Below are 14,969 nucleotides of genomic sequence, written 5' to 3'. Positions count from 1 at the left end.
ATCTCCTTAAGTTTCAAGTTTCCTTGGCTTTGCTGGTATACCCAATGTTGGGATGGCTAGAGGAACTGGTAGTTGTACTGTTGTTTCAGAAACCTCCTGCTGTCTCTCCCAGTGGGTATACAAATTTGCATTCCTACCAATAGTGTGTGAGAGTTTCTCTGTCTGCAAATCTACACTGCCCTTATCTTCAAAAAGTTTTATTGCTGTTCCTGGTCATACTCGTTCTCTGGGGAGTGTGGCAGTATCTGAGTGTGGTTGGGATTTGCATTTAGGGGATGATTACTGATGTGGAGAAACTTCTGTCACCCGCGAGTCTGTTTCAGGTTTTTTCAGAAATGCCCATGCCAGTCCTTTGGGCATTTTTAGCGTGTGTATTGGTCTTTATGTTTTTTTCCACTTAGGACCATGAGTTTCTTGAATATGTTAGATAAGAAGCCCTTCCAGATCCACAGTTTTCCATAATTTTCTTCCAGTCTGCGGGGATGTCTTCTGTTGGGTTCACTGTTTTCTCTCCAGTGTTGAAGCTGTGTGAAGCTCTGAGGTTGTCCTTAGTCTTACATGGTTACATTAGCCTTTCTTAGCGGTGATTTCTGTGTCCCTTTGAGAAGAAAAGTGAGATGGTGAAGCCATTGTATGGTCTATGGGTATTTGAGTCCTGTGTGTTTTCTGTTTGTAGTTTAGGTGCACAGGTTCAAGTTTCCCCACAGTAGACACACACCCTATGTGTTTTCCTTGGAGGTTTTGGTTTCACAATTGCCCTTTGGTGTTCAGTGGATTTTGTGTCGCTTTGTGTCTTGTGTAAGGGAAGGGTTACTTCAGTCCTTTGCACGTGACCCCCCAGTTTCTTCAACCATTGTGCCTTTGGTGTGCTTTTGGGGGAAAAGCAAGAATCCCATGGGTTCAGTGTTTATAATTGTGGGTTGATTATTTGGCTCCTTCGTTGTGTCCATTTGGTTATCTTTCAGTGTTCATGCCGCTAGTGGATGGATTGGGCCACTGTAGGCTTTTTATGTTTTGTGTGTTTTCTTGTATTTTCTTCCTTTTTTCTATTTCTGTTTCCAAAGCTGGGTTTTCTAAAATGATAGCTACTTTTATTGTGATCGAGGGGTGTACGCCTGCAGGTTCATTTCACTACATGACTATACAGCTTGAGGTCCTAACGTACCCATCACCCAGGTGGTGAACACAGCACCTGTTGGATCATTCTTCCTCCAAGGCTTCCTGTCTCCCTCCTTTTTTTGTCTGGTAGTACCCAGCATCTGTTGATTTCATCTTTATGTTCGTGTGTATTCAGTGTTGAGTTTCTGCCTATAAGTGAAAACCTGCGGTGTTTGGTCTTTTGTTCTTGCCTGAGTTCCCTTAGCAGAGTGGCCTGCAGTTCCATCTATGTTTCTGCTGAGGGCGTGATTTTGTTTCTGTGTTTGATTTTCCTTGGTGGCTTCTTAGTATTCTGTGGTGCATAGGTATCACATCTGATTTTCTGTTGGCATCTAGGTCAGGTCCACGTCTTTATTCCTGTGAGTAGCACTCCTGTGAACATGCAAATGTCTGTGTCTTTTTGATAGACGCATGTATTTTTCCCTTGGGTAGATACAGCCAAAGATTGTATTGGATTGCTGGGTCAAAGCAATCCAAAGAGGGTTGGATTGCTGGGTCGAAGGGTAGCTCTGCTTCCTTTCCTTCTTTGTTGTTGTTGAGAAATCTTGAAACTGCTCTCCGCAGTTTGAGACCTAGTTTGCATTACCCCAAGAGTGTAGCCGTGTTCGCTTTTATCTGCTGCTACACAAATATGTTTTGTGTTTGGACAAATGGCCACTCTGACTGGTGTGTGATGGCACTGGTACCTCATCTCTGATAATTAGTGATGTTGAGCATTTTCTTGTGTCTGTTGGTCTTTTTTAGGTCTTGTTTTGACTAGTGTGTTTGTGTCATTTGCCCATTTTTTACTTGGGTTATTTTTCTGCTTCTTGATTTAGGTAAGGTCCTCTAGATTCTGGCTGTTAGAACTTGGTCAGATGCTTGGTTTGGGAACATTTTCTCCCATCATGTAGGCTGTGTGTTTACTCTGTTGGCAGTTGCTTTGCTGTGCAGCAGGTCTGTAGTTTCTTAGGCCAGACTTGTACTTTTGGCTTTTTGTTGCATTTCTTTTGGGTACTGTCTAAGTGGTTTGCAAAAGCCTATGTTGAGAAAGGTGTTTGATAGGTTGTCTCCTAGAACTTTTATATTTGAAGTCTTCTATTTCAATCTTTGGTTGATCTTGAGTTAATTTTCCATATGATGAGAAGCAGGGCTGCAGTGTTAATTCTTCTGCACATGGCTAGTCATGTATCCCAGTGCCATTCGTCGCATAGTGAGCCTTTTCTTTATTTCTTATTTCTGTGGTTTTGTCAAAGGTCAGATGGTTGTAGTTCTGCCAGGCTACTTCTGCATTTTCTAACTTGTCTAGGTGAAAGCTAGGTCATTTCTTTCTGTTGTGATCTATTCTGATTTCTTGGGTTCAAGAACTGATAAATAAATTTTAGAAACTGAAGAGCCCACTTATATTCTCAAGGTTAGAAACCATCACCATCACCCTATTCTGTGATGTTATAGACTTTATTGAGTTACATCTTTGCCCTTTTCCCTCAAGTCTCTCCTCTGGATTTATTTTGTGAAATTAGATTTTGAATCACATTTTGTTGTATAAACTGTGCTTGAGCAAAAAATTTGTTTGTTTTTCCTAAAAACATCCTTAGTATGCATGGGGTGAAGAACAACAAACATGTCTCCTCTTTCTACTAGTCACACCATTACACTCCTTTCCAGCGTCTTTGATGCTACATATGGCCATCCAAATGAGCCCTGGCTAAGTACATGTGGATAGAAGTTAATGTTTGCTTCTTGCAAGCCTGGCCCGTGATTCTATGTTCTGATTTAGAACATAAAAAAGAAGTGAGACTTGCTGAATGAGACAGAAGCACTCTTGAACGCTTCCTCTGACAAGCTCCAGGGCACACTAGTTGCCTTGCACTGCTTTGGACAGCTACTCATTTGTTGGACAATAATTTCCCAACATGGGGACAACCCAGAGCATTTTCCACGTTGATATTCTGCTTCAGTTGCTCATAGTTTTGATCAAAGCTAGACAGTGACTAATCCAGGAGACTCAGACCCCAGGCCAGTGTGGAGTCCTGTGGTTGAAGACAGGCTGGACCATCAGAGGAAGAAAACAAGTAGGCCTTTTTTCTGGATTTTCACCTGCTCTCTTTTCAGGAAACCTGAAGCCAGTTAATGTTATTCAGGCATGACTGAAAAGAGATTATTTTGAGTTGTTTTGGTGGCACCAAGAAATGTGCCAATGTGACAGCCAAAAAAGCAGAAAGACCAAGGCATTGAGAGTGGGAGAGCCACTGATGATGCTGGGTCTGGTAGGCTTTTGGAGATCTCCCAGCCTCAAAACAGCCAAGCAACTCTGTCCTGGGTTGTGAGTGGGCTCAGCCCCCGTGCACACCCATGCTTGGATTCTGGCACACATGGCACCCACAGGAGGCAGTGCCCCCTCCGGGAGACCGGTTGGCAGGACCCTGTCTCCACACGTGAAGACAGCAGGAAGAACCCACACATTCTCTGCTTCTCCCAGTGCCAGTTGCCCGTGAGGGTTCACGATGAGACCGACGGGTCCAACCTGCAGGCAGAGTTGCCACTCCAGCCTGTGGCAAAGTGGACCTTTTTCTGCCAGAGGGGTCTGCTTTCCCATTGGCCAAAAAGGCCTCAAATGACAGGGACAGAACAAGGCACAAGTGCCCATTAGAGTGTCTGAGCCCACATTCAGAGGTGGGTAGCACAGCTGCCCTGTGCAGGCCTCAGAAAGGAAAAGGAGAAAGATGACAAAAGCAAGACACAAGAAATGCAGCAAAAGCACACTAACACACACACTTGACACTCATCTGGGGCAGGCCATCCTCTCACTCGTGACCAGCAGTGCAGGCAGCCAAGAGCCGGGCAGGAGGTGGTGCCACCATCCCCTGAGTTAGGGTCTGGATCCAGGGAAGAACATAGAGTCCATAGAGTCAACGGCCACTGACCTCAGGACCTGCAGTTTGCAGGGAGGGGATGCTGTAAGAAGAACTGTTCCAGATCACAGTTAAATATGTCTGACTTCAAGAAAATAGTTGAAACCAAAGTACATTTATGGAAGATTCTCAATGATATAAAAAAGCAGTTTAGAAAATGTGAAAGCAATCACCGAACATACTCATATATTTTCATCTAAATTTAGTTAGAGTTTTTCTAAAACTGGGATCAGGCCAGGTATGGTGGCTCAGGGTTGTAATCCTAGCACTTTGGGAGCCTGAGGCAGGAGGATAGCTTGAGGCCAGGAGTGGGAGACCAGCCTGGGCAACATGGTGAAACCCCTCATCTCTACCGAAAATACAGAACTTGGCCAGTCATGGTAGCACACTCCTGTAGTCCCAACTACTCAGAAGGCTGAGGTGGGAGGACTGCTTGAGCCTGGGAGGTTGAGGCTGCAGTTATACAAGATTGCACCACTGCATTCCAGCCTGACAGCCCGTCTCAAAAAATAACAGTAATTCCCGATTTTAATAACTATTCTGGAGTTGTGCAGGTTCTCACTCACGTGGGAGCTAAAAAAACTTGATCCCATGGACATAGAGAATACAATGGCAGTACCAGAGGCCGGGAAGACTGGGTATGTGGAAGGGAGAATGAAGAGAGGAGAGGTTGGCTATTGGGTACAAACCTACAGTTAGAAGAAATAAGCTGTAATGTCTGACAGCAGGCTGTGGTGACTAAGTAACATTATTATGAGTAAATATTCAAAGTAACCAGACTACACGTTTTATGCATGTAACAAGTATTTGTATCTATCCTACAAAGAGGTAAAATATTGTGTCAATAAGATGGAGAGGTTATGCCCAAGCCTGCAGAGAGGGGCTCCTTGGATCCGCACAGCACATCCTGCCCACCTGCATCCACTGCTGCACTATGCTCCTCGTATCTGGGCCTTCATGCTCTGGTCCCCAAAGCAGGTGGTGCTGACTCAGGTGGCCACACTGTGGACCTGGGCGTTGGTGGCCCAGAGGGTGGGTGCTAGAGGCTTCCTGTCCTCCTTGTTCCACTGGGACCAGATGGAGCCAGGCAGTGACAGGGTACCACCTTCTTGACCAGATCCTGGTACACAGGAGTGTCACCTGGCCCATTGTCATCCCAACTTAGCACCCAAAGTACCCTCGGGCCTGGGCCATGCTGGGCTGGAACTCAGGATGGTTAGGATGCAGCTCAAGCCTTGTAGCATCTCTGGGTTCTCTGTCCACTGAGGGTGCCCTGGGATGCAGAGCTGGTGGGAAGAGATTGGCATTTCCCCAGCCTATCCTCAGTCATGCCAAGCACCCCAGACTGTCCTTCCTGGTGCATAGCCCTGGTCACATTCCCCAGGGCAGGTCAGGGCTTTGTTCAGGGATTTCCCATAGTCAGGTGCCTAATAAGTGCTGAGACGTGCAAGGCCACTTGGGCAATTGGGTAGGTGCTCTTTGGTGAGCACCCGCAGAACGGCAGTCCCCCACCCAGGTGTCTGCGTGCTCCTGCTTGTGTTTGACTGTTACGGTGCTTCATGCCAGGGCCACCAGCTCCCATCCCTCCTGTCAGGAATGACACAGACAGCAAGTGCTTGGGGGTAAGGCATTTGCCAGGTAACACAGGTGGCGAGTGCCGGAGCTGGGATTTGAACCCGGATCATGGCACTCTGTATGGGGCAGTGGAAGGTTTGAGGATGCCCATGTAGGAAGGAAGGGCAGCCTGGCCCCACTGAGCCCAGCTGCTCCCTGTGACCCTGGAGGAAACTCCTCAGCCCCCAGCTGGGGAGAAGAGTCCAGGAGGCCAGGCTTCCTTTTGCTTCCTGGCTCGGGATCACAGAGGAACAAGGAAATTTAGTGTGTATGTCTTCTTTTCGTTTCATTCAAAATTTAATTTAGTATCAAGCAAGAGGAGCTTTAGCTTAAACCTGCATATCCAGGCAAGACTTCAGTTACAAAATAGTACTTTTTTTTTTTTTTGCACTTGTGATTGGCTTCCCCTCTACTTCTTTTGGTAACAGCAGGTTGGTGTCCAGGCTCAGAATCAATTTTTCCTCCCACACCAAAGCATCTGTGGTTTGGGTGAAGCAGCCTGGCTGCGTAAATCTTCACAGCAGAAGGGTCCCAGTAGGATGGTCGAGGTGGTCCAGCTGAGAGGCCAGCACCAGGGAGGCTCAGTGTCCTGTTCCCAGGATCTGCACATGGGGTTGCCTTTCTGCATCTCCCCATCAGTGGTAGGTGCTCCTCCAAGCCCCCTCTTGCTGGCCTGGACACAATGGCCTGACCTTGACCCTATTGCATGCCAGCGGAACAGAGCCCCCCAGGCCAGAAGCCCCACAGCTGTTGGCCCTGGCTCGGACAGCGGGTAGGGGGCACCGGGGCAGGAGCTGACTGCGATCCTGTGGCCCCAAATGCCCCCTCGCTGATGGCCTCGTGTTCTGGGTGCGGAGCAAAGAGGAGCAGGTGTCGAAGGCACCTCAGACAGGCGCTGGGCTCGGTGGGCGTCTTGTGCTCCATGATTTTTTTTTATTTTATTATACTTTAAATTTTAGGGTACATGTGCACAACGTGCAGGTTTGTTGCATATGTATCCATGTGCCATGTTGGTGTGCTGCACCCATTAACTCGTCATTTAGCATTAGGTATATCTCCTAATGCTATCCCTCCCCCCCTCCCCACACCCCAAAACAGGCCCCGGTGTGTGATGTTCCCCTTCCTGTGTCCGTGTGTGCTCATTGTTCAATTCCCATCTATGAGTGAGAACATGCTCCGTGATTTTGAGGCCATTTTGTAGCCAGCTCCGCCGGCCCGTGCTCCGAGCTGCAGCAGCTGCCACGCACAACAGCACCGCCAGGAGTGTCCTGGGGGCTTTCTTCAGAGGAGGCTGTCAGCATCCTCAAGTTCCAGCCGCTTAGCCCCAGTCCTGCTTCAAGAGGTTTTTTCACCAGAGGCTTCTCAATGGCTTGAAAGCTCGGCTGACTCCCAGGAAGTTTGCCGGGAACACCAAGCTCTCAGTGACATTCGTGGCGCCAAGAGTTACGCGGGTTGCACGCAGCGGGTTGCACGCATCGGCCAGCGTCTGTGCCACGTGCACTGACGCCACCTGAGATGTGCACGCCGCACGCGCATGCGCACGCCCCATGCGCACGCCGCACGCGCACGCCCCATGCGCACGCTGCACGCGCACGCGCACGCCCCATGCGCACGCCGCACGCGCACGCCGCACGCGCACGCCGCGCGCGCATAACGGTTTGGCTGGCGTGTAATTGCACGCGCGTGCCGCACGTGTGTAACGGCTTCACTGGCCTGTAACGGCTTGCACGCGCACGCTGCACGTGCGTAACGGTTTGGCTGGCGTGTAAGTGCACGCGCATGCCACACGTGCGTAGCGGCTTGGCTGGCCTGTAGCGGCTTGGCTTGGCTTGGCTTTGCGTTGGTCGCTTGGATTGACCTTTCCTTCTTGGATTGACGGTTTCTCCTTGGGTTGACGTTTCCTCTCTCACGTTTTTTTGCTGGGCTTGACCTTTTCTCTGCTGGGTTCGGCATTCCCTTGGGTGGGCCGGGTGTTTTCTTGGGGGGGGGTGGCCCTTCCTGGGGTGGGCGTGGGGTCACCCTGGGTGGGTGTGGGTTTTTCCTGGGTGGGGTGGGCTGGCCTCCCCTGCTGGGGTTGGCAGGTTTTGGTTGGGATTGACTTTTCAAACAGATTGGAAACCCGGAGTTACCTGCTGGTTGGTGAAACTGGTTAGTAGACGCGATCTGCTCACTACTACTGGCCTCTCCTGGCTGTTAAAAGCAGATGGTGGCTGAGGTTGGTTCAATGCCGGCTGCCTCCTCTGTGAAGAAGCCATTTGGTCTCAGAAGCAAGATGGGCAAGTGGTGCTGCCACTGCTTCCCCTGCTGCAGGGGGAGAGGCAAGAGCAACGTGAGCACTTCTGGAGACCACGACGACTCTGCTATGAAGACACTCAGAAGCAAGATGGGCAAGTGGTGCTGCCATTGCTTCCCCTGCTGCAGGGGGAGAGGCAAGAGCAACGTGGGCGCTTCTGGAGACCACGACGACTCCACTGTGAAGACGCTCAGAAGCAACGTGGGCACTTCTGGAGACCACGACAACTCCGCTGTGAAGACGCTCAGAAGCAACGTGGGTGCTTCTGGAGACCACGACGACTCCGCTGTGAAGACGCTCAGAAGCAACGTGGGCGCTTCTGGAGACCACGATGACTCCGCTGTGAAGACGCTCAGAAGCAACGTGGGCGCTTGGGAAGACTACGATGACAGCGCCTTCATGGAGCCCAGGTACCACGTCCGTCGAGAAGATCTGGACAAGCTCCACAGAGCTGCCTGGTGGGGTAAAGTCCCCAGAAAGGATCTCATCGTCATGCTCAGGGACACTGACGTGAACAAGAAGGACAAGCAAAAGAGGTAACCAGGCCCGGGCTGGGAGGAGGTGGGACGTGGGGGGATGATGGGGACATACCCTCCTGGCGGGGGAGGAGGGGGACCTGGCTTTCTCGCCTCCGCAGGCCTCACACCACACTGGCTGTGGAAACCTCAGAGAGGTCAGGGCCCAGGCCCCTTTATGAGCTGCAACACAAAAACAAAACTTTAGCTGATTTCCAATCAAATTATAATTTTCCTCGTAGAACACTAATAGACTGTTTTAAAGTGATTTAACTCGCAAAATTGTCGATGCAGATTATTTTTAATCTACAGATTTTAAAACAATGTTCTATACGTTATAGAAAAGTGTATATTGAGAACTAAGAACGAAGCCCCATAACACATCAACTTCAGGGCTAAATATTCTTCAAATAAAATCCAGTATGGGTTTTATGTAAATGTACACTATGTAAATATGTTCTTTACTGAGGAACCTTAGAAGGAAACTGAAATGGGAAGATGGTTCCTGTGCTCGAATAGGAAGATCGAATTTTCTTAAGATGTGAGCTTTTTGGCTGGGTGGGGTGGCTCATGCCTGTCATCCCAGCACCTTGCGAGGACTAGGCAGGCGGATCACGAAGTCAGGAGATGGAGACCATCCTGGCTAACGTGGTGAAACCCCGTCTCTACTAAAAAATATAAAAAAAATTAGCTAGGCGCAGTGGCAGGTGCCTGCAGTCCTAGCTACTCAGGAGGCTGAGGCAGGAGAATGGCGTGAACCCGGGAGGCGGAGCTTGCAGTGAGCCAAGATAGCGCCACTGCACTCCAGCCTGGGAGACAGAGCGAGACTCCGTCTCAAAAAAAAAAAAAAAGATGTGAGCTTTTTCTATTTATCACTTTTACCTAAGCCAAATAAAAATAGCAGTTTTAGCGTTTTTAAATTACACATGCTGTCTTTTATTATTGTGATAAATTTTTTTGTAACAGAGTGGTAAAAGGCTTGCCTTTCCAGATATCAAAATGTGCATGTTATTTATTTCCACAAATTGTTTACTAACAGCTGAAAAGACATCAATGAATAAAACAGAATAGGAAATTTAGAAATACCCAAATATATGTAAGAATTTAGCACTTGATAATGGTGATGTTTTTTATTATTTAAAAAAGATGGATTGTTCATAATTCATTTTTGGAGAAAACTAGCTAGATGTTTATATCACAAAAATAAGAGTATAGATTAAAAATTTTAAATATATGAAAAGAGAAACATACCAGAAGAAAACACAAATGCCTATTTATATATTTTTTTGATGGAGTCTCACTCTGTTGCCCAGGCTGGAGTGCAGTGGTGCGATCTTGGCTCACTGCCACCTCTGCCTCCTAGGTTCAAGCAATTCTCTGCTTCAGCCTACTGAGTGGCTGGGATTACAGGCACCTGCCACCACGCCTGGCTAATTGTTTTGTATTTTTGGTAGAGATGGGGTTTCACCATCTTGGCCAGGCTGGTCTTGAACTCCTGTCCTCGTGATCCACCCATCTTGGCCTCCCGAAGTGCTGGGGTTACAGGCGTGAGCCACCGTGCCTGGCCTATATATGCAGATATAATAAAATAAGCACATTTTAAAATTGGGCAAAGTACTTTTTTGCATATCTACCAGTGACCTATGCGCATAGGAAAAGATAGTGTTCCTGGTAGAAGAAGGAATTTAAGTTAGAAGAGGAATGAAATACTGTTTTCTTTTTTTTTTTTTTTTTTTTTTTCTTTTTTTTTTATTATACTTTAGGGTTTTAGGGTACATGTGCACAATGTGCAGTTTTGTTACATATGTATCCATGTGCCATGTTGATTTCCTGCACCCATTAACTCGTCATTTAGCATTAGGTGTATCTCCTAATGCTGTCCCTCCCCCCTCCCCCCCACCCCACAACAGTCCCCGGAGTGTGATGTTCCCCTTCCTGTGTCCATGAGTTCTCATTGTTCAATTCCCACCTATGAGTGAGAACATGCGGTGTTTGGTTTTTTGTCCTTGTGATAGTTTACTGAGAATGATGTTTTCCAGTTTCATCCATGTCCCTACAAAGGACACGAACTCATCATTTTTTATGGCTGCATAGTATTCCATGGTGTATATGTGCCACATTTTCTTAATCCAGTCTATCGTTGTTGGACATTTGGGTTGGTTCCAACTCTTTGCTATTGTGAATAGTGCCGCAATAAACATACGTGTGCATGTGTCTTTATAGCTGCATGATTTATAGTCCTTTGGGTATATACCCAGTAATGGGATGGCTGGGTCAAATGGTATTTCTAGTTCGAGATCCCTGAGGAATCGCCACACTGACTTCCACAATGGTTGAACTAGTTTACAGTCCCACCAACAGTGTAAAAGTGTTCCTATTTCTCCACATCCTCTCCAGCACCTGTTGTTTCCTGATTTTTTAATGATGGCCATTCTAACTGGTGTGAGATGGTATCTCACTGTGGTTTTGATTTGCATTTCTCTGATGGCCAGTGATGAGGAGCATTTCTTCATGTGTTTTTTGGCTGCATAAATGTCTTCTTTTGAGAAGTGTCTGTTCATGTCCTCTGCCCACTTTTTGATGGGGTTGTTTGTTTTTTTCTTGTAAATTTGTTTGAGTTCATTGTAGATTCTGGATATTAGCCCTTTGTCAGATGAGTAGGTTGCAAAAATTTTCTCCCATTGTGTAGGTTGCCTGTTCACTCTGATGATAGTTTCTTTTGCTGTGCAGAAGCTCTTTAGTTTAATGAGATCCCATTTGTCGATTTTGGCTTTTGTTGCCATTGCTTTTGGTGTTTCAGATGCCGCATAGCTACAACTATCTGATCTTTGACAAACCTGACAAAAACAAGAAATGGGGAAAGGATTCCCTATTTAATAAATGGTGCTGGGAAAACTGGCTAGCCATATGTAGAAAGCTGCAACTGGATCCCTTCCTTACACCTTATACAAAAATTAATTCAAAATGGATTAAAGACTTATATGTTAGACCTAAAACCATTAAAATCCTACAAGAAAACCTAGGCAATACCATTCAGGACATAGGCGTGGGCAAGGACTTCATGTCTGAAATACTGTTTTCTATTTAAGTTAGAGGAGGAATGAAAGGCCGGGTGCAGTGGCTTACGCCTGTTATCCCAGCACTTTAGGAGGCTGAGGCAGGTGGATCATGAAGTCAGGAGTTTGAGACCAGCCTGGCCAGTGTGGTGAGCTCCCATCTCTACTAAAAATATAAAAAATTAGCTGGGCATGATGGCACACACCTGTAATCTCAGCTACTCAGGAGGCTGAAGCAAGAGAGTTGCTTGAACCAGGGAGGTGGAGGTTGCAGTGAGCCGAAATCGTGCCACTACATTCCAGCATGGGTGACAGAGTGAGACTCCATCTCAAAAAAAAAAAAAAAAAAAAAGAAATACTGTTTTCTATCCACAAAGTTTGTGAGGATGAAGAACAGTGGTACTTATATAGTTGTTTAAAGTTTAAATTGCTGCAGGTTTTCAAACAGACACTTTAGTGGTAAGAACCACATTTTAAGAAGGTTATGCTTTTTACTCATCAATTCCATTATACTGAAATATCTTTACCAAATGTCTGTTTTTCTTAGTATTGCTTAAAATAGCAGTGTATTTAGAAGAACCTATATAAAGATTTCATGAACAAATTTCAGTGCATCCATAGGATGGAATAATATGTAACTATTGAGGATGTCAGTAGATACAGAGATATGTCGACATGCAAAGATGTACTTTGCTATATCAAGTGAGAAAAAAACCAGTTTGTTACACATATATACGAACAGAATCTGCTCTTGTGTTAGCTGAAAATATGTAGAAAATATAATCAAACTTGTTTCTGGGGATTTGTAAGTGAAGTTTTTCCCTTTCTCTTATCTGTGATTTCTGCAATGAACATCTGAAGTTTTAGTTAAGGTTCATTAGTAATGAAATAATCCTTGGGAAGAGAAGGAATATGCTTCTTGCGTAGATGCAAATAATTTCTCACATTCTATTATTTATTTTTATTTCTGTGGTTAGCTATCTACTGTGAACTTTTACCCTCTTCAGAAGTAGAGGGATTGTGTTTACCTGTTCCTGTAGATTTTATTGTATATACATTTTATTACATAATTACCTTTTCATTATATATAGACTAACATGTAAAAAGTATGAATTAATCATTTTAGTTATATATTTATGAAAATTAAAATAGCAAATATAAAAGATTATTAGTATTGCACATGTATTGCCCAACTCTACAGGAGTTTTCTTTAAAAATATTGAACTCCCAAGCTGTGTTCTTCCATTTTTTCAATCCATTTAGTCATCAGACATAAGCCAGACACCTATTATGGGGCAGGCATATTCTACTATCTCTCAGGATCCTTCCATCTTTGAAAACTTCATGTTTACCTGCTAGGCTTAAGCAAGCTGAGAGATTTAAAATTGGGGCATTAGGACTTAATCTCAATGGAAGCTTTTCCTCCCTCCTTTCAAACAGAAGCATTTCCGAAGGTAGAAAATAGTAAAAGGCAACCCTTAACTGCCCTTTTGAAAATTTATAAGTCTTGGGTAAAGACTGTTTTAGTTGTTTTAAGTACTAAAATGTGGTACATAAACAGCATGGAATACTATGCAGCCATGAAAGAAGGAACAAGAGCATGTCCTTTGCAGGGATATGGATGGTGTTGAAAGCCATTATCCTTAGCAAACTAACATAGGAAGAGAAAACCCAATACTGCATGTTCTCACCTATAGGTGGGAGCTACATGATGAGAACACACAGATACCTAGAGGGAAGCAACACACACTGGGGCCTATCAGAGGGTGGAGGGTGGGAGGAGGGAAAGAAGCAGGAAATAGAACGAACGGGTACTGGGCTTAACACCTGGGTAATGAAATAGTCTGTACAACCAACCCCCTTGGTGCACGTTTACCTATGTAACAAACCTGCACATCCTGCACATGTACCCCTGAATGTAAAAGTTGAAAAAAGCTCCACAAATAGTTTCATAAATCCTTTTTAAAAAGAGAAAATTTATAACAGTCTTAAATCCTAATATGAATCATTGGAAATATCTGATGTACATACATTGTATAACTCTAAGTATTGAAAAAAATAAGGCCATGGTATGCATTTCAATTCCAAGTTTTCTTTGGCTTAAAGTTTATTGAAAACCAAAGTAAAAATTGGTTTATTTTAGAAATTTGTTGTTTTCACCTCAGCTGTCTTATTCCACAGTACTTTTAAGAACTAAAATTTATCTAAATGCTGGTCATCAGACTGGAACCGCCCCAGACCTGTTATAACATATTCTACTTAATGTAAGGCACCAGGGATTGTATGATGCCCCATTATTTTATATCTCAATAAGAGAATTATTTGAATGCCGCCAATTATAGTAAATCATGAATTGTAGGTGGTATCTCAGTGGAGACAACATGGAGACAATGATCATCTTAGAATCACTAAAATACAATGTTACCTGCAATATTTAAAACATACCTGAAAGTGTAGGTATAATTGTATCATCTCACTTAATTCTTTAGTGGTATTAGTAAAAATTATAATATCTAACAATTATTGAGCTGTTGTTAGGAACTATTCTATATCTTTTGTGCAGAGTCTCATTTAAGCATTACAGTGGTTTCCTGTGAGAAAGCTACTATTTTCATTCCTATTTTATTGACGAGGAAACTGAGACCCCAAAAGGCTAAGCAACAGCCAGGAAGTGACAGAGCTTCAAGTAGGATTCCAGCCCAAGTTGAATGTCATCCAAGGGCTATGCTCTTTGTATTCATATAGGCTGCTCTTTCATTAATACAGCCAGTAATGAGAGATAATAAATAGTGTGGTTTTTTCATGGGAAAGTTAAATGTTTGTTTTGAAGGCAGAGTAATAGCAGGGTATTCAGTGTTTGCAATTACGTAAATCATTGATACGGCTGTAGCTAGTGCACTACAATTTCCTAAAAAGTCTTCTCACTCACAGGACTGCTCTACATCTGGCCTCTGCCAGTGGGAATTCAGAAGTAGTAAAACTCCTGCTGGACAGACGTTGTGAACTTAATGTCCTTGACGACAAAAAGAGGACAGCTCTGACAAAGGTATGCAGTAGCCAACTATATCAGCGTGAGGTGGGTTTGATTTCAATACATAGCATAAAAATGAGTTTTCTCCTTTAAATATAACTAGTTGGTGAAAGCTGTGGAATGTTTATTTTGAATTCCTAGGATTTGTAATTTGTTTTTGGTCTAATACTGACAGGCCGTACAATGCCAGGAAGATGAATGTGCATTAATGTTGCTGGAACATGGCACTGATCCAACTATTCCAGATGAGTATGGAAATACCAGTCTGCACTATGCTATCTACAACGACGATAAATTAATGGCCAAAGCACTGCTCTTATATGGTGCTGATATTGAATCAGAAAACAAGGTATAGATCTACGAATTTTATCTTCAAAATACTGAAATGCATTCATTTTAACACTGACC

At 44.8% G+C, this 14,969-nt stretch overlaps 1 protein-coding gene across 3 annotated transcripts in view; it reads left to right on the top strand.

Annotated features, from left to right (window-relative positions):
* Positions 1-7,784: 7,784 nt before the first annotated feature.
* The window catches only part of LOC129472146 (POTE ankyrin domain family member G-like), a 31,981-nt gene continuing 24,796 nt past the window's right edge, over positions 7,785-14,969 (top strand). The window contains exons 1-4 of one of the 3 annotated variants that reach the window (XM_063632112.1): positions 7,786-8,214; positions 8,308-8,495; positions 14,462-14,576; positions 14,737-14,910. In XM_063632112.1, the coding sequence (XP_063488182.1) occupies positions 7,870-8,214; positions 8,308-8,495; positions 14,462-14,576; positions 14,737-14,910 (822 nt within the window). In that variant the 5' untranslated portion in view covers positions 7,786-7,869. Of the gene's footprint in view, positions 8,496-14,461; positions 14,577-14,736; positions 14,911-14,969 lie in introns of all 3 variants that reach the window. The other 2 variants (XM_063632113.1, XM_055261566.2) reach the window with 2 other exon arrangements.

The sequence above is a fragment of the Symphalangus syndactylus genome, chromosome 22 (genome assembly GCF_028878055.3).
Source record: "Symphalangus syndactylus isolate Jambi chromosome 22, NHGRI_mSymSyn1-v2.1_pri, whole genome shotgun sequence".
In the NCBI taxonomy this organism is placed as follows: Eukaryota; Metazoa; Chordata; class Mammalia; order Primates; family Hylobatidae; genus Symphalangus; species Symphalangus syndactylus.
Note: the sequence above shows the minus strand (reverse complement) of the source record. Positions and strands in the feature narration are given on the sequence as shown.